At 45.4% G+C, this 27,473-nt stretch overlaps 1 protein-coding gene across 5 annotated transcripts in view; it reads right to left on the bottom strand.

Moving 5' to 3' along the window:
* Positions 1-27,473, bottom strand: part of Tdrd9 (tudor domain containing 9) — a 78,139-nt gene that overhangs the window by 19,330 nt on the left and 31,336 nt on the right. For 3 of the 5 annotated variants that reach the window (XM_048799434.1, XM_048799436.1, XM_048799437.1), the window contains 22 exons: positions 27,190-27,244; positions 26,958-27,042; positions 26,091-26,148; positions 23,654-23,758; positions 21,095-21,192; positions 19,539-19,670; positions 18,472-18,637; positions 18,329-18,392; positions 18,193-18,256; positions 17,351-17,395; positions 16,421-16,474; positions 14,082-14,198; positions 12,995-13,102; positions 10,874-10,974; positions 7,771-7,983; positions 5,817-5,928; positions 4,609-4,821; positions 4,287-4,376; positions 3,536-3,796; positions 2,527-2,682; positions 1,844-1,914; positions 301-410 (listed from right to left, as the gene is read on the bottom strand). In XM_048799434.1, coding sequence (XP_048655391.1) covers positions 301-410; positions 1,844-1,914; positions 2,527-2,682; positions 3,536-3,796; positions 4,287-4,376; positions 4,609-4,821; positions 5,817-5,928; positions 7,771-7,983; positions 10,874-10,974; positions 12,995-13,102; positions 14,082-14,198; positions 16,421-16,474; positions 17,351-17,395; positions 18,193-18,256; positions 18,329-18,392; positions 18,472-18,637; positions 19,539-19,670; positions 21,095-21,192; positions 23,654-23,758; positions 26,091-26,148; positions 26,958-27,042; positions 27,190-27,244 — 2,478 coding nt within the window. Of the gene's footprint in view, positions 1-300; positions 1,718-1,843; positions 1,915-2,526; positions 2,683-3,535; positions 3,797-4,286; positions 4,377-4,608; positions 4,822-5,816; positions 5,929-7,770; positions 7,984-10,873; positions 10,975-12,994; positions 13,103-14,081; positions 14,199-16,420; positions 16,475-17,350; positions 17,396-18,192; positions 18,257-18,328; positions 18,393-18,471; positions 18,638-19,538; positions 19,671-21,094; positions 21,193-23,653; positions 23,759-26,090; positions 26,149-26,957; positions 27,043-27,189; positions 27,245-27,473 lie in introns of all 5 variants that reach the window. The other 2 variants (XR_007346040.1, XM_048799435.1) reach the window with 2 other exon arrangements.

Genomic DNA, 27,473 nt, shown 5'->3' with positions numbered 1-27,473 from the left:
GGTTGTTCTTTTCTTCTCTCTCCTCCTCATTATATGATCAGTTTTTTCCAGGGCTAAGAACTTGGATTTATTTTCCTTTGTAGCCAAGCATGGAGGAATGAGGGAATGATGAAAGTATGGGTTAGTTCCCACATCCCTGTACAAAGAGTGATAGTGCTCCATTTCTTAAATGTGCATCAGTCAATGTACCCAGAAAACAGTCTAAAACTGTAACACATAAGGAGCAATTGTTCCTAGCAACCAAAGTCAAGGAAAGGAGAAGAGAGGAGGACCACAGATAAACCGAAGCCCTTTGCTTACCACTTGCATTGACTGAGAGTGAGGCTGCAACTAGCATCCTCTGGTGCAGGTCTGCAGGGGCGTCACTGATGATCACAGAGTTGATGCTCTCCTTCTCAATCCAGACACACCTGGAAGGAACATGGGCTCTGGACCAAGCAAGGGAGCATACCCAGCCTACAGGAGTGCACCTCAAACAGATGGTCCAGCACTCAAGTGTGACAATCCACGGGTGTGTCATGCAGGGCTTCCCAGGCTCCTGGCCTGCTTGTCTGGACCCTTTCTCCCACTAGGCCTTACCTTCTTCCCACCCCCCACGTGGTCCAGACCTCTCTTTGGCATTAATTACCATATGCATGTCCAAATGTGCTCCTACACCCAGAGTCTGTCCTGCACTCCAGCCCACATGGCCGTCACCTGTATTCTAGCAGAGGGGACACAATGTGGTCCACCCCATTCCTCCTGTCGCTTCTCCAGAAGCCAGCCCCACTCCACAGGGAATCCTGCATTCCTCCTCATCCTTCGTCACTGGCCCTAATCAAGCTCCATCCTGCTGCTCCCATTCCTAAAGAAGGTGTTTATTCAGCTGCCCTGGCCTTGGTTACACCAGTGACCAGCATCAGAAGTCTGCTCCTGCCTGAGGGCTCTTCTACTTGGAAATGCAGTGGGCTCTTCACATGGGGCTACTCAAAACTTCAATGCACACACAGATCTCCTGGAGAGCTTGTGACAATGCACTCTTCCTCTCAAATCAGGATGGGGCCTGAGCATCCTTTTATCCATTAGCTCCCCAGGGATGCCCAGCTACTGGTACTGGATGAACTTGCAGAGGCTTGAACTCACACAACGTGATCATTTTAGAATGCACATTGTAAGGCTTCCCATCTGTGTTTGGAGATGAAATCTAAACATGGCTTATGAAGCTTGCACTCCTCTGCCACAAGGTCTGTAGTCCCTGCCACCCCCACCCCCAGCCACCAATTCTCCATCATACTAAACTATTCACAAGTACAACCCCTCAGATTTAGGCCTATGCACTTATTACTAGAACTATCCCTAACCTTCTCCTTCCTACCCCAAACACCTGCTCCTCTGCAGTCTTCTGGTGTCAGATTTCTCTGGAAGAACTCCATGGCCTTCAAAGCATGGCCTGGCCCCAGCCACTCTGATGATGTTCTATGGCCCCTATCAAGACCTATTCACCCTATGTTGTCATTGCCAGCCCCCCACCCCCACTGAACATAATAATCCTGGCAAAGATGACAAATGTATCCTGTTCATCACAGTCCCCTAATTCTTACTCTGTTCCTGGCACAGAGTGGCACTCACAGACCTGCTGAGTAACGATTAAAACGAGAACAGAAGAAATGAAGTCTGATGAAAGACACTCAAAAGTGTGATCAGAGAATGGCTTTCATAGAACACCTCTGAGATGGAGCTAGGAAGGAAAAGAGGACAAGGTAAAAATATTCTAACGGTTTAGATATGAGGAAGACTAGTTCCTGATGAGGGCTATAAATAGAGGAAGCGAGAAAAATTTATGGGAAAATTAATTCAATCATACCTGAACTTGGATATTCTGGTCAAACTATGACACTTCAGTTCATAAGGGTTGAAAGGTCCATGGAGCATCACCTGCACACACGAAACAGTGTGACCAGTAGCAAAAAAAAAAAAAAAAAAAGTCCCAACCTCAGCCCATACTTTAAAAGAAGCTCAATCCAACCATCCTCATGATTCAGTAAGGAAAACTGTGCCTTGAAGGAACACAACTAAGCCCATGTGTGGTGTGTGAAACACTCCAAATATATCGGCAAAAGTTCTTCTTTTAATGGCAGCAGACCAGTGAGGTTGAGTAGGCAGGCCTGAGGTCATGCAGGGCAAAGGCCAGGGTAATAGAAGTGGAGAACCTGAACAAGGAGGGGACCTTCCAGCCAGCCCTCTTCTGCAAATGGAATGGGCAGCACCAGCTCTAGTCCAAGCAGATGGGCTCATGAGCTTCAGGAAACCTAGCCTGGCAGCTCACTCAGAAGCCAGCACCACATGCCTCAGCCCAGTGGGAACCAGCAGCACTGCTTCAGAGGGGGAGGTCAGCACAACAGAAGCCAGGTGGAGCACTCTCTGCACCTGCCCAGACTACATGGGGAAACCAAGGTAGAAAGCTACCGGGGCTGCCGCTGCAGCCTCAGCCTTCAGTGTGGAGTGGCACAGTGTCCAGATCATCTTTTACCAGCTCCTGAACATCACCTTGCAGTTGGGGGCACCCAGTCTGTTGGAAGAAAAGCTCTCCAGCAAAATCCGGATCAGGTGCTTCTCGTCGTCCTTCCCAGGAGAGGGAACAGACGCATCCACCACATTTTCTGCTGATTTGGAAAAGAGACCCTTGAGAACTTCATGGCTTTGCTGAACAAAACAAAAGAAAAAGTTTCTTTTATTAAAAGGAAAAAAATCATACTAAAAGCACCCTATTCCAACTTAACCAAAATATTTCATGGACATAAGATCTGTACTATCATTAAGATATAGGGAGTGTTCATCAAATTCATTTTAAAATTCAAACAAATAAGAAAGCTTTTTCAAAAATCAGCCATCACAGAATACTTTTTTAAAAACAACTGTCTTGATGAAAAATTTCAGTTTTACATAATGAACATTAACACTGTTTCTGTTTTTCACATATTAAATAATGAATTTCAGTGAATTCCACCTTTATGTATGTATATCTATAAAGTACCAATCAACAATAAATAAATGAGTGAAAGAGAAAAAACAGAGAATTTAACTGGATCTTTAGTTAATATTTTGCTGGATTGTTTGTTCTTTCCAAATTCCCAGCATCCTTCATCCCCAGTAGAATTATGGAAGTTCAACGCAAGATCTCAACATCAGACTCAAAAGTGACCTCTTCATGACTGATTTTTGAAAGAAATAGTTGGAAGAAATTTTAAAATGCTTGAAATATTTGAAATAAATATTTTGTTAACTACTTCCATTATGGATAATAATTCTTGAAATTCATTTTTAAAAATCTAGAACATTTTCCAACCTAATTTTCAATTTCAAAAATAATAGCTTGAGTAGGAAACCAAGAAAAATAATACCCAGCCACCATAATTTAGTCTCAAAGGAATCATAAAAGATATTTTAATCACCACCACAGAAAAAGAGCAACTCCTCCCACCCCTAGCCCCCTCTGGGGACCTCAGAAGGGAAGAAAGGGCCCCTCCTTCTCTCTTCTACAGCAAGAGGACTGTACCTTTGACTCGTAGGACTCCTCCGCGAGTTCCGCATGACCCTCTCTGATGAGGACATCTCTGATGTTGACGACATCCTGTGCCCCTGAGTAGCGGTACACGTCCACGTGCAGGACGCTGTGCACAACTGAGAAGACCTTCACCAAGAGGGCTCGGCCACTCACGAGGGAGGCAAAGCGCCCACTGGCCCCACTGCTCCAGTGCTCGCCACAAACAAGAGACTTTGCAGAGGGTCGCATTTTGCAAATCTTAAATTCCAAAGCCTACAGGACACAGATGCACACTGAGACAGTTTCATCAATGAGCGAACACTCACCCAGATATGTGACCTTGTTTCTGGACCTCATTAAAGTGTGCGCTGAAAAAACTCGGCTCTGCTTTCACCAACAGCAGAAGTGTGGAGTGATTGAGACTGCACTCACACAGATGGCCCCCTTGCACTCTGCCTGATGCCAACAGGAGCCTTAGCATACACCACCCAATTACAACAACATGTTTCTTTGCTCAGCTTGAGATCCTCCATATATATTAACTCAATATATATGGAGGATCTCCAAAAACAATAATGGCAAAAACACCTATGGTGTTGGACCTTTTGTGAGTAGAAACCAGGTTTGGCTAGTATGACACAAGTTTCTTCCCCACTCTGGGCTGTGGCTACCCTATGATAAGCTGAAGGGCAGGGGCCCCATGACCTCCAGCAAGAGTCCTCTAGCATTCAGTATTCATGCCTCAGAATCTTCTCTACCTTACCTGGAATGGAAGCTCAAGAAACTGACAGGGAATCTCCATTAGAAGATCTAGGTCTACATGAGACCTATTGCCATAGTCTACAAAGAACACCTACAAGATAAAGAGAGCAAATGCTCAGACACAGTGTCCACAACATCATCTGACTTGATGCTAGCAGCACAGTGGTCTTCTCTAATTCTCTAATCACAGAATACCCAGAGCAATCTGTTCTAGTTGTAATGATTTCCTATTCAATTTCCACCTGTAATTACCAGATAGTCTATAAACTACTTTGTAGGTTTATCTCCTTTCCCTTTGAGTGATTTGTTATGGAAAAACATACCTCAGCAGAATTTCCAGAAACATAAAGGATTTGAGCTCTAAAGTAGTTTTCCTTATCAAAATCTGCAAAGGGTGCAAGGCAGACCAAGTCCGGATGCGGGTGAGCGGGCAGCGGTGCCAACTCCAGCTGGTTCATCTCAGCAGTCAGCTTTCTCAGAAGCTCTGCACTCTTTTCATCAGTCCTGTACCCCCAGAAGTGGCCCACTTCCACCACCTGGAAAGCAGGGAGGGCAGAGGTGAAGCCTGGAAAGTGCAGCAGGTACCTCCCAGCACTCCCGGGTGCATGTGCTCTCCATGGGTTTGTGAGGAAATAAGAAGGGTTCTGGCTATCTGCAGTGAAGAAATGTGTGTGACACAGCTGTTCTTGGAGGCACAAGACTTTCCAGCATGCCCAACTATTCAGGGCTCTGGGAGGCCATACAAGAGGAGTATCCCTTTGTCTCCAGGTCATCCAGAGGAGAAGCCACACACAGGCCTTGGATGCCCACAGGCTCGCCTGGCAGGTGCACAGCCCACCAGCTGAGTGGCAGCAGGTGGACCTCTGTCAAAGGGCACTGCTACACAGTGTCCACCACTGCTGCCACAAACCATGAGGGCCCATGACCACTAGTGTTCCAGTCTGGCTGGAATCCAGACTTCCATGTGGAATTTCCCAGTGAGGAGTGGCTGTAGACTGGCCAGGAAGCATGCAAGTATTTTAACTGAAATTTTATTTTTCATTTATTATTTATTGCTGTACTGGGGATTGAAACCAGGGGCTGTCTGCCACTAAGCTACCTCCTCAGTCCTTTTAGACATAGTCTTACTAAGTTGCAGGCCTTGAACTTGCCTTCCTCCTGACTCAGCTTCCCGAGTCCCTGGAATTACAAGCACGTGTCGCCATGCCCGACTGGAACTTTTTTTTAAAGAGGCAAAATAAATACCCAAATAATACTGTTGCCAACCTATTTTGTGGATATAAACTGAATTATACAAGCACATATCATCATGCCAATTAATATTTTAATGTGTCTTTTTAAATGTCTGTTTATATTTGCTTCACTTTCCATCTTAGCCACATTCCAATTTAATAAGAAGAGTAATTCAAGCTTGGCCACAGTTACTAGATGATGAAGGTGTACAGTCAAGTGTGAACTTACTTCCTGTACACACATGGTGTCTGTGGGTTCTGAGGAGAGAGGCTCTCATGACTCATCACACTGTGCTTACCTCTGTGACATCAACAGTCAGAAGGAGATCTGCCACTGTCTGGGACCTGTCCAGGGTGCTGAAGGAGACTTGCATGGGGTCCACTGTCTGCTTCTGGAAGTCCACATTCACCCTACACAACACATGTGTTGTGAAAATACATAAAAATCAAGTGTCCCTCAAAATGTTTTCACTTTACCTATTCCTATATTTTACAAGAAAAGAACATTTTTTAAAAATATCTAAGCCAGCACTATAGTTTTGATCTTGGGGCGGGGAGTACTGGAGATAGAGCCCAGGGGTGCTCTACACTGAGCTACATCCCCAGTCGCTTTTTTTGGTTTCTTTGAGACAAGATATCACTAAGTTGCCCAGGCTGGCCTTGAACTTGCATTCCTCCTGCCTCAGCCTCCTGAGTCCCTGGGTTACAGGCCTTTGCCACCACACCTGGCTTATAGTTTGGATCTTGAATGTCCCTCAAAGGTCCATGTACTGTAAGGCTTGGTCCCTCCTGTGGCAGGTGGTGGAACCCCTAGGAGGTGGGGCCTAGTTGGAGGAAGTTATGTCCCTAAGGGAGGGCATGCCCTTGAAGGGGAGCACTGAGCACAGCTCCTCTCTGTTGCTGGAAACCATGAGGTGAACAGTCTCCTTCACCACGTGCTCCTGCCATGGTGTACTATGCCTCCAGATCCAAGCAACTGTGGGCTGAAACCATGAGCCAAAATAAACCTTTCTTTTGGAAGCTGATTACCTCAGGCATTTGTCAGAGGGATGGAAAGCTAACACAGCCAGAGACCCTGAGTTTGATCTCACCATAGAAGTCAATTTCTGGTGGCTTCCTGAATAACCCTGGAAGGGGTGCATGCCATAATAATTATGTACCACCCTGGGAATATATTCTAAAAGCCAGGACTCTTACAGAATATCTATTTTCAAGGGTATAAATTCTAAATCTAAGTAGGACCTGCTATGGTTCCTACCTTGTGACTTCAGTAGTGGCTTTGACTTTAAGAAGCTAAGAATCCATGCGTGGTTCAATGCTGAGTTAGAGCACACACACACAACTGTCCAAGAAGCCCAAGACAAGTCACTCATCATTTAGGGCAATAGGACAGCAAGTGCCAAAGATCTGGGACATGAAAGACAGATTCAATAAACCCAAGATTTTCCTTTTCTAATACCTGATATTCTAAAATGAAGGGAAGAATTATAAAACAAATCTGATCCCACTCTTTTTCCTTTACTGGTGTTCAGGTACTAGTGGACTCTGATAGAGCAGGGAGGTATTCTCTAAGCAGAGGATGGAACCCACCATGTCCCCATGCGTTCAGCAGCCAACACACCAGGCACTGGACGAAACCAGCTGAACACACACCCCTTCTTTCACCAGCACTCAGATCATTAATGAGCTCCACCAGTTAGGAAGGCCACAGTGAGAAATGGTGGGACTTCCTGCCCAAGTGGCAGTGAGGAACCATTGCAAACACTAGAGGCTGTTTTAAGAAGGTCCATAAGCCTTACTCTGAGCCAATGGATATAAAGCAATCCCTGCCCACACCACATGGCTGGAGGGAAGGACACCACTGGCAGCTGGCACTTCAAGCAACAAGTGCTCCCAACTGCACCTCCACTGTGTACCACCCTCTCTCCACTAAAACAAAGAAAATTCCACTTGGCTTAAAAGAGAACTATCACAAGGAAATGCACATGCCTAAAGAGGAAGAAAGGGAATTAACATTAGGTTCAATCTGTACTATTTAAACTTAAAGCCTAATACAATGGGTGTCACACCTTTTAAACAGATAAAAACATGAGGTGTAGAGAGGTTAAGTAATGCGCCCAAGCACACACAAGGAAGTGATGCAACCAGCATTCAAACCAAACCTGCAGCATAAGCTACAGCACACACCAGGCTGCACAGCCCTAGGAAAACATTATCTGGAACCTGAGTCCAGGCAAAGTCTTTGAGAAATACCTGGTGTTCCTGAGCTTCGACACCGTCCCTCCTTGCACCTTCCCTTCGATCTCCTCAGCAGCATGTACACTGAGCTCCAGCGACACTTTCAGCTGAGACATCTTAACTGCCATATACACTGCAGGAAGGGTTTTAAATCTCTCTGTCGGATTCCTCGAGAACTCCACAAAGGCTCTGCTCCCCAAATATAAAGCAAGTACATTCATCAGGCATCTGGTAAAAAATAATCACATACAATTTATCTAGAAATTATGTAAAAATTCTTACCGCACAACTCTCAACACCAGTGACTCTTCATTCTAATTAATCAATAAGAAGTACTAGATGCAGAGTGCAGTAACACACACCTGTGATCCCAGCGGCTCTGGAGGCTGAGGTAGCCTCAGTAAAAGCAAGGCACTAAGAAACTCAGTAAGACCCTGCCTCTAAATAAAATACAAAATAGGGCTGAGGATGTGGCTCAGTGGTTGAGGGCCCTTGAGTTCAATCCCCATTACCCACCCCAAAAAAAGAACTAGATTGATTTGAAAATTTATTCACTAGGGGAAATAAAAATTACAATGATAAGCCATTACACTGAAAGCAGGTGTTATCCTTATATAACACAAGACCATTTCACCCAAGAAATCTTTTTAAAAATAATTTTTAGCTACCAGTAGACCTTTATTTTATTTATTTATATGCAGTACTGAGAACTGAACCCAGTGCCTCACACATGCTAGGCAAGCACTCTACCACTAAGCCACAACCCCAGCCCCAAGAAATCTTAATTTTCAAAATGATAAAAAAAAAAAAATCAAACCTGTTATTTTTGTTAACTATTACACATAAAAACACAGATTCAGAAAACAGCACAAGTGCACAGCGCAGAGAACTTAGTGATCTCCCTTCAAAAACTACTAAGTTTATTACCCAGTGATGGTGATGAACATCCTACCCCCATGGCCCCTCATGTATTTTGGGACCGTAGTCCATCCCCTTCCTTGGAGGGACGAGAACCAAGCATGAAGTAAGGGGACCTGCCAGCCATCCATGCTGCAAGTTCACACTGTGCTATGAATGCCATAGATGTAAAAATTCTCACTGTACATCTCTCCTCACAACACCAGTGACTCTTCATTCTAATTAATCAATAAGAAGTACTAGATGCCGGGTGCAGTGACACATACCTGTGATCCCAGTGGCTCTGGGATGTGCTCACATGGCTATGCAAAGAGACTTACAACCCCTCCTGCCATACGATCAGTGAGTGGTGGGCTGTCATAGACCTGCTGCTGAGGAAGGACACTGAGCCAACCAGAGCATCGGTGGGTATGTGACTGAGATGGCTAACCTGCAGCAGCCTGTCACTAGATGCCCTGCTTCCCTGAAGCCAGAAGCTGCTGCCATCCCTAGCCCCCTCCTCTGCTCACACCAGCATGCCCTCCTCTCCCTCAGCCCTCCTTAGTAGCCCCTGGGACTCCCGTCACTACTACACATGCACTTTCTGCCTACCTACTGCCCAATGAAGCATAATTGCCTGTATCACCTTCCTTTAGCAGGCTCCTAAGTACCTCTTTAAAAATGATTTCTTTTAAGGTCTAGACCACATTTCCAAGCCTCTAACCTTCCAGGAGCACATCCATCCTGACATGTCCACAAGCCTGCATGCTCCTCACCTCCCACTGCCCCAGCCCACTCCATCCCTGAGCTCAAGGCTGCATCCAGGGCCCTCAACATCCAAGCCCAAACCTGAGCCTCCTCAGCTCCTCTCTCCTTTGTCTTCCACGAGCAACCAACTGTCAAGTCCAAGAGCTACACCTACCACCTCCTCTTCATTTCAAACACACTGGGTGGACCCTGTCAGTGCCTCTGCTATGGCTCCTTCAGTCTCCAGACTGCTTCCTCTCATGTCTTCATCTGCCTCCATGTAGTCCAAGTGAAGCTCCAAAGAATAGCTCAGAGCAGGACATGCAGGGTCTCTAAGTGCCCATCTCTTCATGTTCACACTTGTCAGTTTGTGACAAAAGACCAGCCTGACCCGAACCCCAAGCCCATCTGATGCCACTGACACAAAGCCAGTTCCTGCCAAGACAGCTGTCACGCAGATCTCATCAGTCCTGTGCTCTCCGTAGCCACTTGGCCCTAACTCGCTCCTGTTCCACCACCTCCTCGTCTGCCTGAAGTCTTGTCTCGAACTCTCCAACACCCACCCAGATTGTCACTGCCCCCACTCTGGGCCTATACACAAGGTTTCCAATCTGGGCCTCTCCCATGATGATTCTTCAGACACCCTAAGTTCAATTCATTAAACCTGTAAGACTGTTAAGTATACTTAAAAAGGTTCTGCTTGTTAGGATTATGACTTTGCCTCAGAAAGCATTCATAGGCCTACAAAGAAAATGTATATATTAATCACCAAAAATGGAACTTAAAATGTTGGAAAGAATAATCCAAATTAAAAATGGATTTGATATGTTCAACCCAATTAGCAGGACGTTAGTCAAAGAGAAAGTGTTCTTATTAACTAGATTTGTCAAATTAAATAAAAATTTTAAAACACTGAAACACTAAAAGAACTTTTCTGAGTTCAAAAATTTAGTGAATTTAAGAACTCTAAGTAGTCTTTCTTTTTGCATGTAAGAATTTCCTATTAAAAATAAAAACTCCCAGTGATACTCCGTCAACTATTCATTTCTGACTGCTGACAAAATAGGGCCAAATAATCTGAGCTTCTGCAAGGACTACAGATCAAAATCATTCAGGAAAGATATTTTTAATTAAGAGCAAATAAATTCCATTCGGGGTGTCCTCGTGGTTATAAAATAACAAATTCATGACATTTCATGAAAATCTGGGGATGAGGCACTAGAGTGAGGGCACCTGCAGAGAAGCCCACTGTGCCACAAACTCGTCTATGCTACCAGATTCCAGTGCTCCCTTTAAGAGGCCACTCAGGTAAGAGAAATAATGAACCCTACTGACAAGCTAGAGCAAAGCTGCATTCCAAGAGCCACCTGCAGCAGCCCCACAAAGACCCACGTCCATGTGCAACTGGAGTCTGAACACTTAGAATGTCATGCCTCCCTCACACGTGCAATTGATTACAAAAATATCTACTTACTTTGCACCATCAAATACGATGGATTTGACTTGACCACACTGTCTAAACAGAGACTGCAGTTGTTTATAGTAAAGGAATCCATAGGGAGGAATGTGCTTCAACTGTAAGACACAACACCACAGCAGTGAGTGGTTAGAGCTGTCACCGAGGGCTGATGGAGCAGTCACCGAGTCTGTCAGCTTCAGGCTGCTGCTTATCTCTTAGCTCACAGACTCAGGTCACCACCTTCACCCATAGTGGGTATGCTACGGGTGAAGGAAGCCAAATGATATTTAATAGCCTAATATGTTTTTTAATCTATAACTAAGTTTAAATAACAAAATATGTTAAAGGCTAATTCTTCATTATAAAAATAGGTCAATCTGGGGCTGGGGTTGTGGCTCAGCATTGGAACACTTGCCTAGTGTGTGTGAGACCCTGTGCTGGATCCTTGGTACCACATAAAAATAAATAAAATAAAGGTACTTGTGTCCAACTACAACTAAAAAATAAATATTTTTTAAAAGGTCAATCTAATATAGGAAAATTAATATTGGTTGACTTCTGTTTTATTTTACCTTAAAATAATCAAGCTAAACACATCCTTTTAAAAACATTGTATTTCTACATAAGGAAAAATGGGAACCTAACAAAAGAAAAATGTACTAATAATGAGAGAAGGGTGACCCCTCATCACAGCAGCCAGAGGTGAGCTCTCAAGGAAACTCAGCTGCTGCAGGGCTCTGCCACACTTCATGCCCTCTGTGCACACCAGGACCAGTCATGTTCCTAGCTCTGGCTCCACATGGGCCCTTGCTCAGAAGCCAAACCCTGATCTCAGGCCCACACCAGCTACAGGAGGGCAGCAGGCAAGGGAGGGCATGGCTTAGGCCACGTTGTCCCATCTCATCCTTCCCTGAAGCTCATGTCTCCTTAACCAAGTTATAGAATGGCCACTTCATGAAATTAGGACAAATCCTTAACTCAAAATTGTCATTGTGAGGCTCAGGGAAGAATGAATAAAAAGTATTTAGTACAAGGCTTCTTACAGAAGAACTAAGACAAGCCAGGCACAATGCAGCTTCTATGATGCACAGTTAGTTCTGGCCCTCAGAGTGCATGAGGAGTAAGGCAGCCTGGTGACAGAAGGAGGCATTTAAAGCAGGGTCCTGTCCCTAGGGCCCTTCCAGAGTGCAGACCCAAAGGAAGGACACCACAAAGGGGACAAGGGGAGAGAGGAAGCCAAAAGAAGATCTCAGTCATCCCTGATGAACAACAAAATCACTGGTCCTCACCCAGTGCCCCACAGTGCTCAGTTATAGCTTTTTACAGACTGGAATTTCTAATGCTCTGGTAGAGTGGTCCTTCTCTTGTGAATCTTCATTTCCTCAGCAATAGCACAAGTGCCATAGCAATACCCAGAACCAACACAGGCAGTGACCATGTGTGCATTTGCTCTTCACCAAGTGCTTCCCACCCTGTGCCCAACTCCAGCTCACACCAAGCAAGGAGCTCAATGAAGTCCAGTTCTCCAGCGCCTCCCTCCAGCTGTGCATCACCCTGCTGCTGGGGTGCAAACAATCCACAGTGTTGACCTAATGGTCAGTGCCTGTGGCTGATCACTAGATTCACCTACAGTACATGTTATTTAAATCCTGATTTCTAGGCCATACCTTCTAGCTCAGACTTTGAGAGGCCCTCTAATCTGAATTTGAAAATAAATAAGTGTACACTCCCTAAGACTTTCTGTTGGGCATCCAAGTCAGGGGATCACAGTACTAAGCTGCTAATCAACATTTAATTTTGTATAATATTTAAGTTGCTAATTAACAAAATGTTCTTAAATTTATGGAAAAGTGCCTCAAATCCTTCTAAACAGCTAATGATCAAATCACCATTTGCCATGAATACATAATTTCTTCAGGTTTTCTTGCAAGCCCAGATCTGCCAAAAAGGACCAGAAGTCTCTGAAAGGCCAATCAAGGCTAACATTCACTCTAGGGAAGATCCACACAGCAGCCTCAAGACAGAAACAATTGGAAAGGCTCGTGTTCTGCACTGTCCACAACCAAAAGGTAATTCCAGCTGGAAACCAGTGACTCAGTCTACACCCAGGGACAGCCTCTCGTCCTCTGTACCCACCACGATGGTCGTCTTTGGGTCTTTGCCAGCCAGCTCTCTCACCGCCATCTCCTCATCTGGTTGTCCAAAAGTAAAGTAATTTGGATAAAAAGCACCTGCCAATACAACCTGAAAAAGAAGCTCATTTTCATGAAGAAACTGCACACTTCATCAGTTATTTTCACCAGTTTTCTAATCTCACCCCAGCATTTCTGGGCCACCCAATATGCAAAAGATAGGTGTCATCTGCATAAAAACAGGACCTCTCCCCCACCAGGTAGAAGTCACACACTGGTTATTTCCCCACAACAGACACACTCTACTCACCCTTTCTTCAAAGGAGCTGAGGCACTTCCCAGAACACTGCTGGGAACGGCGGGGAGCTGAGCACAGTCACCACACATAGCCCAGCCCCACACTGACTTCCACTCTCCCAGGTGTGCAAATGAGACTCCCAGCCTCCCATCTGGACACCTGACTGAGGGCAGCAGGTTGGCATCTAATACTCACCTCTCAAAGGCACTCTGCAAAGCATCCTTTTGGTAAGGACACACCCATAGAAGACTCTCCTGCCTCTTGGTAACTTTACATCCAGAAAAACATTCCCATTCCCACAAAGACAGCTGTCCAAGGCTGCATGATTAGCCAGTGCCCCTCTCAAAGCCCACAGCAGAAGCACCCTCCACCTGCCAGGACACACTTCCCTACCTTCCCTATAGGGACGGTTCCAGCTCACAGCTAGTCATCTAAACCCACAGCCCCAAGAGTTAAAATGTCCCTGCAGGGTAAGAGGACAGCTCCCTGTGCCAATGATATCAAGGACACTCTCACTTTCTGAATCCACAACAGACTCAGTGACAGCTGGTACTCCACACAAACATGCCCTGGAAGATGCAGGTCTGGGTTGTCAATTCAGTGCCAGGAAGTGGGAAATAAGGAAAGGTGAGAATGGCTCCCAGTCCCCATTCATCTAGGCACGTACAGGTGGCCCTGAGATCTCTGAAGCTCAGCTAGGGCAGAAGTGCTGACAGCTGGAGATGGGAGCTTCTCAGCCAAACCCAAGCAAGCAGGAAGAGTCGGGAAAGACTCCCAGGAAGCCCCAGCGCACCTGTAGGATGAAGCGCTGCTTATGTGGATACTCTTGGTCTAAGACGGGCCGTCGAGGATCCACATACATATTGAACTGGGAGATTCTGTTTTTCAGTTCTTCATACAATTCAGCCACCTGAGAAAACACATCGAAATCTGGTGTCTCCCATGCATATGCTCCTCAGAGCAAGAACAGCAGGGAGCAAGCGCACAACGGAATGCACAAGCACCCACAGGGTGAGGCACTGCAGCTGCGCAAGGCATCCTATAAGCCCGAGATGCTCCACACACAACATTAGTAGAAAACAGGAAACCACCTGTACCTCCACCTCAGCTAGTGCACACCAACAGTAGACCCAAACCAGCCTCACCTGGGAGTGTCCAGTATGCAGGTGACCACAACCACACCCCTGAAACCCTTTAATTCCTTCCCCAACCTCTGCCATGAGCCTGCTCTGCTTTTGTGACTAGAAACAAGACAGCTGACCAATGGTCAAACAGTCCTTCGAAATGAAAAACAATTTTTTAATTAAAAAAAATCCACTTGTAATAAAAATTGTTTTATACAAAATGTCAAACTTTAAATGTACACACAGGGAGCTGGGCATGGTGGCACACACCTACAATCCCAGTGGCTCAGAAGGCTGAGGCAGGAGCCTTGCAAGTTTGAGTCCAGCCTAAGCAAATTAGAGAGGTCGTAAGCAACCTAGCGAGAACCTATCTCAAAGTAAAAACTAAAAAGGGCTGGGGATGTGGCTCAGTGCCCCGGGTTCAATCTCCAGTACAATAAATAAATAATAATAATAATAGGTCAGCCAAATTGGAAACCTAGAGCACAATGCATTTTTAAAAAAAAATTTAAATACGTGTACACATATGAAAACACACAACTCCAATCCACACAACTCCAATCCTATGAACTATCAACAGTCACCTCAACATCATCTCAATGTGTTACAAAATGTAAAAACATACAGTAACAGGCATGAACACAACTGAGGGGACAACCCTACAAGTGGCTGGTGGAGGTTTGTGGGCAGTTTACAGGTAGAGTATATATTTGGCATGCCGAAGGCCCTGGATTCAACCCCTAGCACACATTCACAAAAAAAAAAATAGAAAAAAAAAGTATTGAAAGGACAGAAGAAAGTCAAAACCACTATCTCTGTGAAGGGAGGAGAAACTCAAGAGCCCTGGGCCACAAGGGGCAGCACGTCCAAATGCCAGCCTGATATCTCCCACAAGAGTGTAATTATACACACTAGAGCCAACTGGAAATCATCCTGAAGTGATGACAGTCACTTCCTTTGACTAAAATCCAATAAAATCAGAAATTAATATAAAGATATCTAGCAAATTTTTTTTCTACCTTGGAACTATACAAAAACTCTTCTAAAGAGCTGAGTCAAAGAGGAAAACACTCAGGAAATTATGAACAGGAACAGCAGGATGTGGCCAAAACTGTGCTTACAATCAAATTCATAGCTTTAAATGTTTTTAATTAGAAAATATCAATAAATTAAATATTCATCTCTGGAAGACTAAAAAAGTTAAATCAAGAGACACAATGGGGATAGGGGGGTGGTTCAGTGGTACAGCACTTGCCTATCACATGTGAGGCACTGGGTTAGATCCTCGGCACCTCATAAAAAAAAAAAATAAAACAAGATAAAGATATTGTGTCCATCTATAAAAAATAAAAAGATATTTTTTAAAAGCGAGCAATCAGATAGGATCAGCAACTACCAGAGAAACTGAAAATACTGTTTTTAAAAAAACCTCTCTCTCAAAAAGGCATTGGTGCCAGAGGCTTTCATGGGTGCATTCTGTCAACTTAAAAGACACATATTCCCAGTTTGCACTATTAGCTTCCCTGGGCTTGGAAGACGCTCATCCCACAAGGGTACGCAAACCTAACAGCAAAATCCACTCCCAATGTGCCTGTGTGAGTCCCTGCGCATGCACGTCTACACACAAACACCACAGGCCAGTAGCACAGGACACACTCACAGGAGAAGGCAGGCACCCAGGACCCAGGGATGGCACAACAGTAGAAGCTAGAGTGCTTTCAGTCATGTCAGTCAGTTAACAATGAAGAGACCACATGCCATCCTGAAAAATTCTGAAAGGACACCTGATAATATCACACATCCGTTCCTCTTATACTAAGCATGGGGGAGTCCTACCCAGGACTGGATGTCTGGATGAAGCCACCAAGGCAGCCTTGCTGGACATGGGATGGGTGGAGGAACCACCTCTCAGAGCAGTCAGGACCACCCTGTGCATTCTCAGTCCTCAGTGAACATTTGCTAAGCCAGTTTTACCTGTGTCCATTTAGTAAAAGAAGTTAAAACTTACCTCTCTAATTCTCTTGATCTGAATATAATTCAGCCGTCCCCAGTCAAGTTCATCCTTTAAATACATAAAAGCATAATATTCAATGTCAAGGTAATAAATAAGAGTTGAACTTGGCCAAGTACAGAAAATAGAGTTGAACTTGGCCATGTACAGAAAATAAGCAAGTGGTTGGGTCCTTTTGCCGGTGCCCCTGGGTTCAGTCACTGTCTACAAGCCTGTACAGAAGTCTTGGCACGTGAGCAACTGTGCACTAAACAGCGTACTACAGTGACCACAGCACACCCTCTCCAGGGCTTCTAACTGCACATTGAGCACCACACAGGAACCACTCTTATGGTTCACCTGTCCCAAGCATTAAAGGCAGAAACACCCTGACTAGCTTGAGAAAGAGCACAGCTCCAAAGCAGGTGACATGGCTGAGTGTACAGAAGACAACTTCCTAGGGCAGCTTGCACACTTGGTAGAGACTCACCTAAGCACAGTCAATCTACACAGACCTGCCAAAGTCTCTGAAGCCTACCTGGTTTAGGAAAAGAAAAAAACTTGACCAAATTAAAGGAAACGAAATGCAGGCAACCAGATTAAACTCCTCTGAAGCCTATTATCTACACTTAGCTGAAGTGTAGGTCAGAGGAGCCGTCACAGCGACCCCAAAGAAAAAGGTATCCTGAACTGGCAGGAAGATCAGTGCACATGGAGCTGTGGAGCCAACAGCTCTGTGCTCTGCAGGATGCATGGCTTCCTACCCAGTGACTAAAGCCAGGGGCACCGGCAAAAGGACCCAGCCACTTAAGATCACAGCTGCCCATCCCAGAAGGCAGCACACAACAGCTGTCCACAGCTCCTGAGCAGTGAACAAGCAGGCACACAGTCTTCAGGAAACCTCATCACTCATGCCACCACGAGGAAACAACAGGGAACATGACCAACCTTGGGATGCCGCAGCTTTCCGCGTTGTCTGCAAGCCTGCCACATCTACAAATCAATGATCCACAGTTTCAGAATAATTTACTGGCTACCAGATGTTTTAAAATTCCAATTTCAACACATTGTTGCCACAGGAAATTTGCAAATTGAATGTTTTCAATCACCTTCGTGACACTGGTCTGTAGGAGACCAACCTTGCACTTGACTGAGTCACATCCCTGGCTGGGTGCTGAGGCACTCAATCACAGAAATGTGGCAGAGCTTTCCCCACCCTTCTTGGGTTCGAGGGTAGGTGTCTTGTGCATGGGTGTGTCTTGCTACAGCCCCATGGGTGGAGCTACACTCACCTGTTCCTTTGTAATATAACCCCTTGCCCTGTCTAGGATAGAATCTTCCATGGAAGTGCCTTTGTGTGTGGTCTACCTAGAAGTCAGTCAACCTGCTGACAGTGGACATCATGAAGATAGACTCAGCCCCCTGAAACCTGACCCCTTGCCTCATTTGAATAGCTTCTCCTCAATAAAAGGGGTCAGCACATGCTCTCACTGTCTTCCTGTGGACCCTTTAAGGTCAGAGGAGCTGTCACAGCGACCCCAAAGAAAAAGGTATTTGGGTCTCTTGTGTGGTTATTTTGCACAGCCCAATTAGCCCAATTTAACTAGAGTGACCCCTGAGCCTTTTAGTGGCGAGAATAGAAACCCGGCACTGGCCTCCTGTCCCCACGGCCCTTCCTCCAACAGTTGGCTGCTGAATGCTAGACATTCCTCCCTCCACCCCTGCCTCCATGAATGTGGACATGCTGGCAGCCTGTGGTGCCACCTCCATGGGCAAGCACAGGGACTCACCTTAAAGGCCTCCACAAGTGCAAGGCAGTCACTCTTGCTGCTGCCAGAGAAGTTCACTTTGTTCCTGCAGAATGACAACAAGTGTCACTCAACACCATTAGGACCAGGTGACCTCTTAAATATGAATGTTAAATACCTATATCCATCAAGATGCTGCCGAAAAGGCATCACGAAAAAATTCTTCAATGAGAGCGCTGCCGCTGACAACAGAAGACACAGAATGAAGACTGTTAGAGTGTGGCACCAGAGAGCCGCCCTGGGCTTGCTTCCCACACTCACCTATGATCAGACACTCATCCAGGCATCCAAACACGTGTCCCAGCACTATGAGTTTACCCAGCTGCTGATTGACAGGGAGCTGTGCTAGCACCCTTCCTAAGAAGGTCAATTCACCATCGTGGGGGTTTTCATCTTCTTTCTGACCACTAACGGCAAGTGCTCCAACCTTTACAAAATAAATCAATGTTATTAGCAAACATGGGTGCATTCACATCCTTTTCATCCTTTGGTGGAGAGTGCGAAACAAGAAATAAAGACCTAATTTTGGTGAATAAGATTCTGAAAGATATCCAAGTCAAGTTATAATAGATTAATGCTCCCCAAAACCTTTAATTCTCTCTTGAAACTTTGACTTTTATTATTTCTTTTAAAACATATTATATGTTTTATATGGGAGGTAACACTCAAGGATTGCCACCAAAGTCTACTTAACAAATACAGCACATACAGTACTGAATAAAGGGTCTGCAGCCTCAGCCCATGGCACACCACAGATACCTGTTATACCCACCTATGAATAAAACCTCCTCAGTTTGCAGAAACCCAAGCAGGTACCATATATAAGAGTAAAACACAGGCAGCTCCTCAACCTCAAGGGTCAGAAACAGAGCACACACAGACTTTGGACAAGGACATAGCTGGTCCCATGGCTGGGGGCTGCAAGCTCCAAGAGCAGAGTATGAGCCAGGAGTGGGCCGTGGAACTCAAGTAGGAAGGGCAGGGTCACAAGCACCAAACAGAGGGCTGGGCTAAGGAAAAGACCAAAATCAGAGGAAGAGCAGCAGGAGAGAGACTCTACATCAACACACAGCAAGCAAGGGAGTGCTGGGGTCAGGGCACAGATGAGCAGCACAGGTGGTGCGTTTCAGCAAGACCACCCACAAGGCCAGTCTAAACCATGGCTATGAAACATGGCAGTACCTGTTAGTCGTTACACAGGCTTTTTCAAGCACATGTTTAGCATTTACAACAGCCAAATACACTGAAGATTATGAAATTAAGGTTCCCCCGGAAAAATAAGAAAACCTTAGCTTTCTCCACCACTGATAAACTCCAGAAAACCCTACCTCCTTTAGTAGAAGGATGGTACGCTCAATGTCACTCAGGCTGGGTGGAGAAAGGGCGGTTGCCAGGAGAGCTCTGGGCTCACCCATGCCAAGCAACTTCACTTTCAATATTGTGCTTCCCAGTGGACAGCGCTGAAAAGAGCACAACTTAGATTCAGGGATAAGACAACCAGATTAACCTATTCACACAACTAGTATTCTAGAAACAAAAAGCAGGAAAAACAAGATCAAGAGAAAAAAGGGTAAAACAAAAACGGTGGAACCTAAGCAAAGTAAGGAGGTCATGAGAAGCCTGCCCTGATGAGAGGTCAAGGGAGCTCTCATGGAACCTGGTTATCCAGAGATGGCTTTTACAGAAGAGTCAGACTGGTCCCTCCTGGGTTTCTGGCTTCCTGTCCCCTCAGGTGCAGTCTCCCTCCTCATGTTCTCACTATGATGCCATCTGCCATGATGTGATCTCACCAAGGAGACCCTCACCAGAGGTAGAATAAGATGGGAAGGACCAACCCATGACTTTCTTTCTTTCTTTCTTTCTTTTTTTTTTTTTTTTTTTTTTTTTTTGAGAGAGAGAGAGAGAGAATTTCTTTTAATATTTATTTTTTAGTTTTCGGTGGACACAACATCTTTCTTTGTATGTGGTGCTGAGGATCGAACCCGGGCCGCACGTATGCCAGGCGAGCGTGCTACCGCTTGAGCCACATCCCCAGCCACATCCAACCCACGACTTTCAGTTTCCAGAATTGTGAGCTAATAAACCTCTTCTCTTGGTGAGGGAGGAAGGAAAGAAAGATAGAAACAAACAAATAAACGGGTGAGAGAGAAGGAAGATAAGAGGAGGAGGAAAGAGACAAAGACAGGGAGAGGAAAAAGAAAGAAAAAAGAAAGCAATGGGAAGAGAGGGGCAAGAAATAGAAGAGAGAGAGTGGGGGGAGAAAGAAGAGAGACAGAAAAGCAGAAAGAAAAACGCTGATGAACAATTACTCACTATAAAAGGAACAGAAAACAGCAGCATATAAGGACAATGCCACTATAGGCCAGTAGACACCAAGAAACGTTCCTCTCATTAGGATGTAAATCTGGTAAGAGCCCTAGAAGAATTTGGTGCTTAATAAATGATAAGCTGGTTTTATGATTAAAGAGAGCACAGCAGGGAATGGTGATATACCCCTGTAATCCTGGCTGCCCAGGAGGCTGAGGCAGGAGGGTGATAAGTTCCAGGCCAGCCTGGGAAACCTGGCCAGACCCTGACTCACTAAAATAAGATATAAAATGTGCTGGGATGTAGCTAAGTGTCAGAGCACCCCTGGGTTCATAATCCCCAGTGCCACAAAAATAAAATGAAAAATAAAGATGAGCAGTCAGTGATTTTCTTGGAATCAAAAGTATATGACAGGGCTGGGGATATAGCTCAGTTGGTAGAGTGCTTGCCTTGCATGCATAAGGCTCTGGGTTCAATTCTCAGCTCCACAAAAAAAAAAAAAGTATATGACACTCATAATTATATTACTTAAACCATTCAGTAAAATTCAACTTTGAAAATAAGCAAAGCACATTACCAACATCTCAGGAACAACGTGATCAGGGATGGAGCTCTCCCAGAAATCCTTATGTATTAGCCTGTAACAGTACCCCTTAGACACTCGTCCAGCACGGCCTGCAAAAGAGAGAAGCTCAGCTACACCTGGCACCAACCCCTTCAGCGTCAGCATGAAGAGACATGTAGTTAGCCATCAGACCTGGACTAGGAGAAACTTAATCATCTCCCCCAAACTAGGTCAGTGAAAACTTTAGGGTATGTTAGTATATATGCTTCATTAGGCATATATACATATTTACTCTAAAATATATCCTAAAAAGCTGGAATAAATCAGAGTAAGTGCTGACTTCTATTCAGTGATCAACATTATAGAATCCAGTAAATGCTTCTACAGAAAATAACCTTGGCCCAACATACAGGGGAAACCAAAACATTTTAAATAACACTCATTTCCTGCAAACGCACTGTTCATAATAACAGAAATGCAGAGGTCACTAAAGGAAAGTCATGCAACTGGTGATAGACACTGTGCTCACCCAATGCAGAGATGTGGAGACTATGCCCAGCTACTCAGGCCTGTAGCTTCTCCTGCCCCCATCCTAACATCTCAACAAAGGCATCCTTCAAAATGGCTGCTTCATACTAAATGAGTGAGCAATACACACATCAGGAGTTCAGCCCAAGTCTAGACCACACCATAACCTGTTATCCTTCAGTCATTGTATCACTTATGAAGCAGAAACAAAATCTTCTAAGGATGGGGGAGTCCTTAATAAATACCCAGTTTTAAAAACACAATGTTGGGGCTGGGATTATGGCTCAGCGATAGAACGCTAACCTCACACATGCAAGCCCTGGGTTTGATCCTCAGCACCACATAAAAATAAATAAATAAAATAAAGTTATTGTTTCCAACTACAACTACAAAAAATATTATTAAAAAAAAAAAGAAAAAAACAGAGTGGCCCACAGAGCTTTTCTTCTGCACCTGTGCCATCAGGAGACTGAAGCAAGCTGGACTTCCTCCTCCACCCTCCCCACCCTATCAGCAAATGACAGGACTGGCTAGATAGAACATCCCAGGGCAATCACAAAAATATCTCCCAGAACTAATTAGCAAATCCAGCAAAGTTCCAGGATAAACACCCAGGAGGCTCTGTGAGAACATCTAGGGACTGGTACCAGGCAAGGAGGAATCACCGTGGGGACCAGAAGTCCACCCATGTTATTCAAATTAGCCAATCCTATGCTGTCCACCTGCCTGCCTTGCCTTTCCCCCAGAAAGCCCAACAAAGGCATGGCCTCAACCTTGTCTCACTGCTTCATGCCCCTGACCACTGATGTATCTCCATGTAGCCCTGCAATGGCAAGCCCTCCCCCAGCATCTCCTGCTGTGGCTGCACCTGAATGACCATCTCATAAAAGAACAGACTCAACTCAAGGATGATTCCATGAAGTAGAGCCCCTATATGGCCACAGGCAGAGAAGCACCATGACCTAAAGCCACACCTTGTACACAATTGGCTGTGATGTGCAATGGATCCTGGATGTAAATTTAAAGCATAAAACTGAAATTTCTATGAGAACCAACAACAACAAAAACAGATAACACTACACCTAACTCTATAACAATACACAACCCAACCTGAGGCCTTCACAGCAATCGATAGCCAAGTTGGAATGACGCCTTTGTCAGCTCTCAGTCCCCTCTGGATGAGGGATCAGGAGAGAGAACTCAAAAGAGCAGTCAAGAATGAGAACTGAGGTTGTGGCTCAGCGGCAGCACACTTGCCTAGCATGTGTGAGGCACTGGGTTTGATCTTCAGCACCGCATAAAAATAAATAAATAAAATCAAGGTATTGAGTCCATCTACAACTAAAAATACTTCAGAAAAAAAAAAGAATGAGGACTGAAGTCAGATTTCTGGATTGAATCTTGGTCCTACCACTCTGTAGGAGAAGCTCGGGCCCATTTCTCTGCATGTCAGATGCTCTGAGGACTAAATGGGTTACAGTGGGCACACATAAGCACAACCTTTAGGTTCAAGCAGGTACCTTTGCTCCTACCTCAGAACACACCATAGAGACTGTCCCCAAGGCCAGTTCCTGCCACAGGAGAGGATGACACCTATGTCAGGCATGTTGTGAATGTACTTCCACTGTGGCCAACACATCCTGCACTTAAAAGTGACACCATTATCTCTATCAGGGATACTTGCAGATATGCGGCAAACCCTGAGCCCCTATGGAATCCATTTAGGAAAAGCACCTTAGGAGCATCAAGATTCAAGGAAGGCTTGTCAAAATTAGTGAAGTGATCCACCTGGCTTCTATGACTGTTCAACCAAAATGTTTAAATTTTACTATGAAAAACAACAGTATTGAGATAAGGTCCTTTAGGCATAAAGATGCCCCCACCACACAGCAAGAAGAGAAATGTGAAGGTAAGAACTGACATCATGCAATGCGGATATGCAGACTTAAAACTATACCAATAAAGGAAGTAAAATGCAAAAGTAATGTTTTCAAAGACACCCTGTCACCACCAAGTCCTCAGCGTGCACCCAAATTGCCTTACCTTTTCTCTGGTTGCAACTGGTCTTAGAGGCCCAACTCAATCGCAGACTCTGATAATTCGTATCTTCATCACAAACCAGAGTTCTAGTCAGACAAAAATCTATAACTGTCATTTGAAAAAAAGGAATGTAAACCCCATGTGAATACAAGACTGCTACCTAGTGAATCACAGTGCACAATGGTTCAGTCAAAGCCCCTGGAGTTTGTGTGCTCACAGGAACCTGGGAACATGCTGACCATGCACTACAGTCAGGACAGAAGACAGAGGCCTCTTTCTTGCTGAGGACTGAGAGCCTCTGGGCAGAGAATAACCTGTGAGACCCTACGTACCATGAGAAAGGCCTACCTGGATGTACCCAAAAGATGAAGGTTACCCAAAAGGGCACAGCTGCAGGAGGACTCAACAAGAGTGGCTGATGCTCTGGACTGTCAGGATTCAAATCCTGAATGTGTGTGTGTGTGTGGCGGGGTGGGGGTGCGGGGGATCTGTGGATGGTTAAGGCAAGTTGCCTGGTTTGTCTGTGCTTCAAGTCCTCATCTGTGGAGCACAGGTGACAAAGCTCTCTCTGGAGACACACACAGGCCCTCCCTTAATGGTGGTTGGCCACCTTTCTCCCATCCTCCCATGCTAAGCCCAACCTCTTACTGCTACAGCCTCAGGGATGGAGCCATGAAGCACCCCACCCTGCCCCTGGCTCCCTGGTCCTCTCACAACACCAGTCCCGACATGAGTTTTGGAGATTTCAATACCCATAAGAAAGGCACCAGCTGCATTAACCCTCTCAGGGCTCAAGCCCTGCCCCCCACGCCCTGGCCTTCCACCCAGTCAGTAGCTTCCTCCTTGCAGTGCCCCTTCCACCCACATGGTGCCAGCAGCACCTCCTCCTCCACCATAGCTTCAAGAACCCCTCTCTGAGACTGAACTCCTGTCCTCCCTCTCCCCTGCTCTGGGACCCTACTTCAGCCAGCCTTCACCCACTGGAGCCTTAAGCTGCCCTGTCACTGTCCCTTACCTGACCCCTTGGGCCTTACTCCCTGCTGGCCACCAACAGCAAGTCCAGGCAGCAGCTGGGCACCACCTTGCTCTGTTCTAGTGTCTGATGCAAGCATGGCCCAGGAGCATAGCAACTCTCTACCCCCACCCGCCCCCTAAGCCTTGGGGAGGGAAAAGCACTTCCCTTGTCAGGGGATGGCCACCTCATCTGCTGGAGCCTCCCAGGCTTTTTGTCCTTTCCCCACAGAGGGTCCTCCTCCTAGCTCACCACACAAGCAAAAGTGCTGCAAGGACCTCCTAGAGCTTCCAGGCCATCTCTGCCCCCAGGCAGCCTCAGTCTCGACACTCAGCCTTCTCTCTGAGACTGTGAATGGTTCCTCACATGTCCACATTACCCTCTCCTGCTCCTCTCCCCTCACCCAGCAAACGCACTGGAAGTGCTTGTCCAGGAAAATAGGCTCTCATCCTCCACTCCCAGTACTGCCCATTTCTAACCTTCCCTTCACAGCAAAACGCCTCAGCAGTGCTATCTGGCCAGCATGGTGGCACACATTGTAATCCCAGTGACTTGGGAGGCTGAGGCAAGAGGATTGCAAGTTCAAGGCCAGCCTCAACAACTTACTAAGACTATCTCAAAATAAAAAATAAAAGGGCTGGGGATATAGCTCTGAGGTTGAGCACACCTGGGTTCAATCCCCAGAAACTCACACTCACACACACACACACATTGCTTTGTGATGCACCTCCTCTGTTCCTTCTCAAGAGCCCACTGTAAGCACTTCTGCTTCCACCAAAACCACCCTTGTCAAAGTCACTGAAGATGTCTGCATTGCTAAAAGATCTTTCTTCCCAGCAACCATAACCCTATCCTGATTTACCTTTATCTATCACTTTCATCTCTACCTGAAATTGTTATTTTTTACCTGCTAATTGTCTTTCCCACCAGAATGTAGGCACTGTGAAGACAGGGACTGTGTCCTACTCACTGTTGTACTCCTAAAGCCACACACGTCGGGCATTCAACCACAACCAATCCACCTAGGACACTCATGAGGGAAGAATCTGCTATTAAGGACACAGTGGCAGAAGGCCAGATGGAGGAGTGTGCGGCATCCTTCAAGACACCTTCAGGACCAGAGACTACGTGGGCTCCTCCCTCACGCCTGCCTCCCTCCAATCACAGAATTCCACCAGGGCACCCACAACACTCTGCTCCCACAAGCCCCCACATCCTGAGGACACTTCTGCTCCAAGTAATGTGGAACACCCTGAGGAGGACTGGGGAACTGAAAGGATGGGGAACCCACATGACCCTACTTCTCTGAAGCCTCTCTTCCATTATCAGAGGAAGTGATTAGCTTGTGTGGGGGGAGGTGTGTCTTGAGGAGACAAAGAGGCCAAAGGAAGCCATAGTTTATGTGGAGTTGAGCGAGATGGACTTTACCATATTTGACATCTGGGACGGTGACAGAGCTCTCTGCAATGTTGGTAGACAAAATAACCTGTTGAGCACCAAAGAGAGAAGTAGAGCTTTAAATAAAATAAAAAATAAGCAAATAAATCTCCATCTTGAAAATTTCAAAGCTTCTTAAATACTGAACTAAAATTTTAACTTTAGCCATTTTCCTATTTTATGCAGATCACAATTGATCAAGAATCCCCTAATATGTGGAAAACCAGACACACAGAGGCTTAAAAGCATCAGGCAAGACACAGGGCAAGTTACTGCTCCTAACCCTGCTTCTGAAGTTTTCCAGGGCTCCTGAAATTATCAGGAGCAAAAGTACAACCAGGTCAAATCCAGAGGAAGAGCTATAACCATGAGCCTTGAACTACCATCCAAGGTCTAGGTTGCCTCCAGAGATTCCAAATAGTCCCATGGAAATCAGGGAGTAGGGCCACCAGCTCAGGGTCTGAAGGGTCATGGTAAGGCAATCACAACACTCATACACGACCCAGACTAAATAATGTCTCAAGGAGGACTTCAACTAAGGCATCTAACCAAGTCACCAAAGTAGTGCCAAAGACATCAGCACAGTCCCAATCCTAGAGAGATGCCCAAGAATAATTAAAAGTCATCAAAACCCATTAGCAATAATGCCCTGAGTTAATGAAATAAAATTTTTAGCTTTTAGCAAACTGATTTACAAAATAAAAGACAACACCAAGGGACATAGCTGGGTTATCAGCAAGCATTTGTCCAGGAGATGTGCCTAGAAAGGGCAGGCAGTGCCAGCGTCCTTCCTGGACAGTCTCCACAGAAGGGTGCCTGAGGTGCCAAGAACCTAAGACGTTTTCCCCGCCTTCCTACCTTTCTGTACCCAGGGACTGGACTTAAGAACACATTGTTCTGTTCTTCTAAAGTCACACTGGAATGGAGTGGATAGACCTGTAACCTAAGAAACAAATTCCTAAAGTGGAATATCACATGATACACATGACATACAAAAACACTTATTCACTCAGATAATCAAAAAATATGCAAAGCATAAACAACACAATGGTCTGAAAGTAAAACTAAAGCTGTGTCAACTTAAACTCACCTTTTGTGAACCATGTTTGTGAGAAGTTCATGCATATAGTTTATTTCACCCAGACCTGGGAAGCAGTGGGCAGGGGAAGGAGGAGAAAAAACAGATTTGTACTTATTGCTATAAATCCAGTCTTTTAAATGACATCTTTTTCAAAGAAAGCCTTTTTATCTTTATTACCTAAATATATCAGATGACAAATAAAAATGCACAAGTACATTAAAAAATAGTAATTCAAAATTATGGGGAAAAGTCTTCCAATGTTTTCTTTCAACAGAGGTGACTACCTACCTATA

The sequence above is a fragment of the Marmota marmota genome, unplaced genomic scaffold (genome assembly GCF_001458135.2).
Source record: "Marmota marmota marmota unplaced genomic scaffold, marMar, whole genome shotgun sequence".
NCBI classification, from domain to species: domain Eukaryota; kingdom Metazoa; phylum Chordata; class Mammalia; order Rodentia; family Sciuridae; genus Marmota; species Marmota marmota.
The sequence above is the reverse complement of the archived record's forward strand: the minus strand, read 5'-3'. Positions and strand labels throughout refer to the sequence as shown.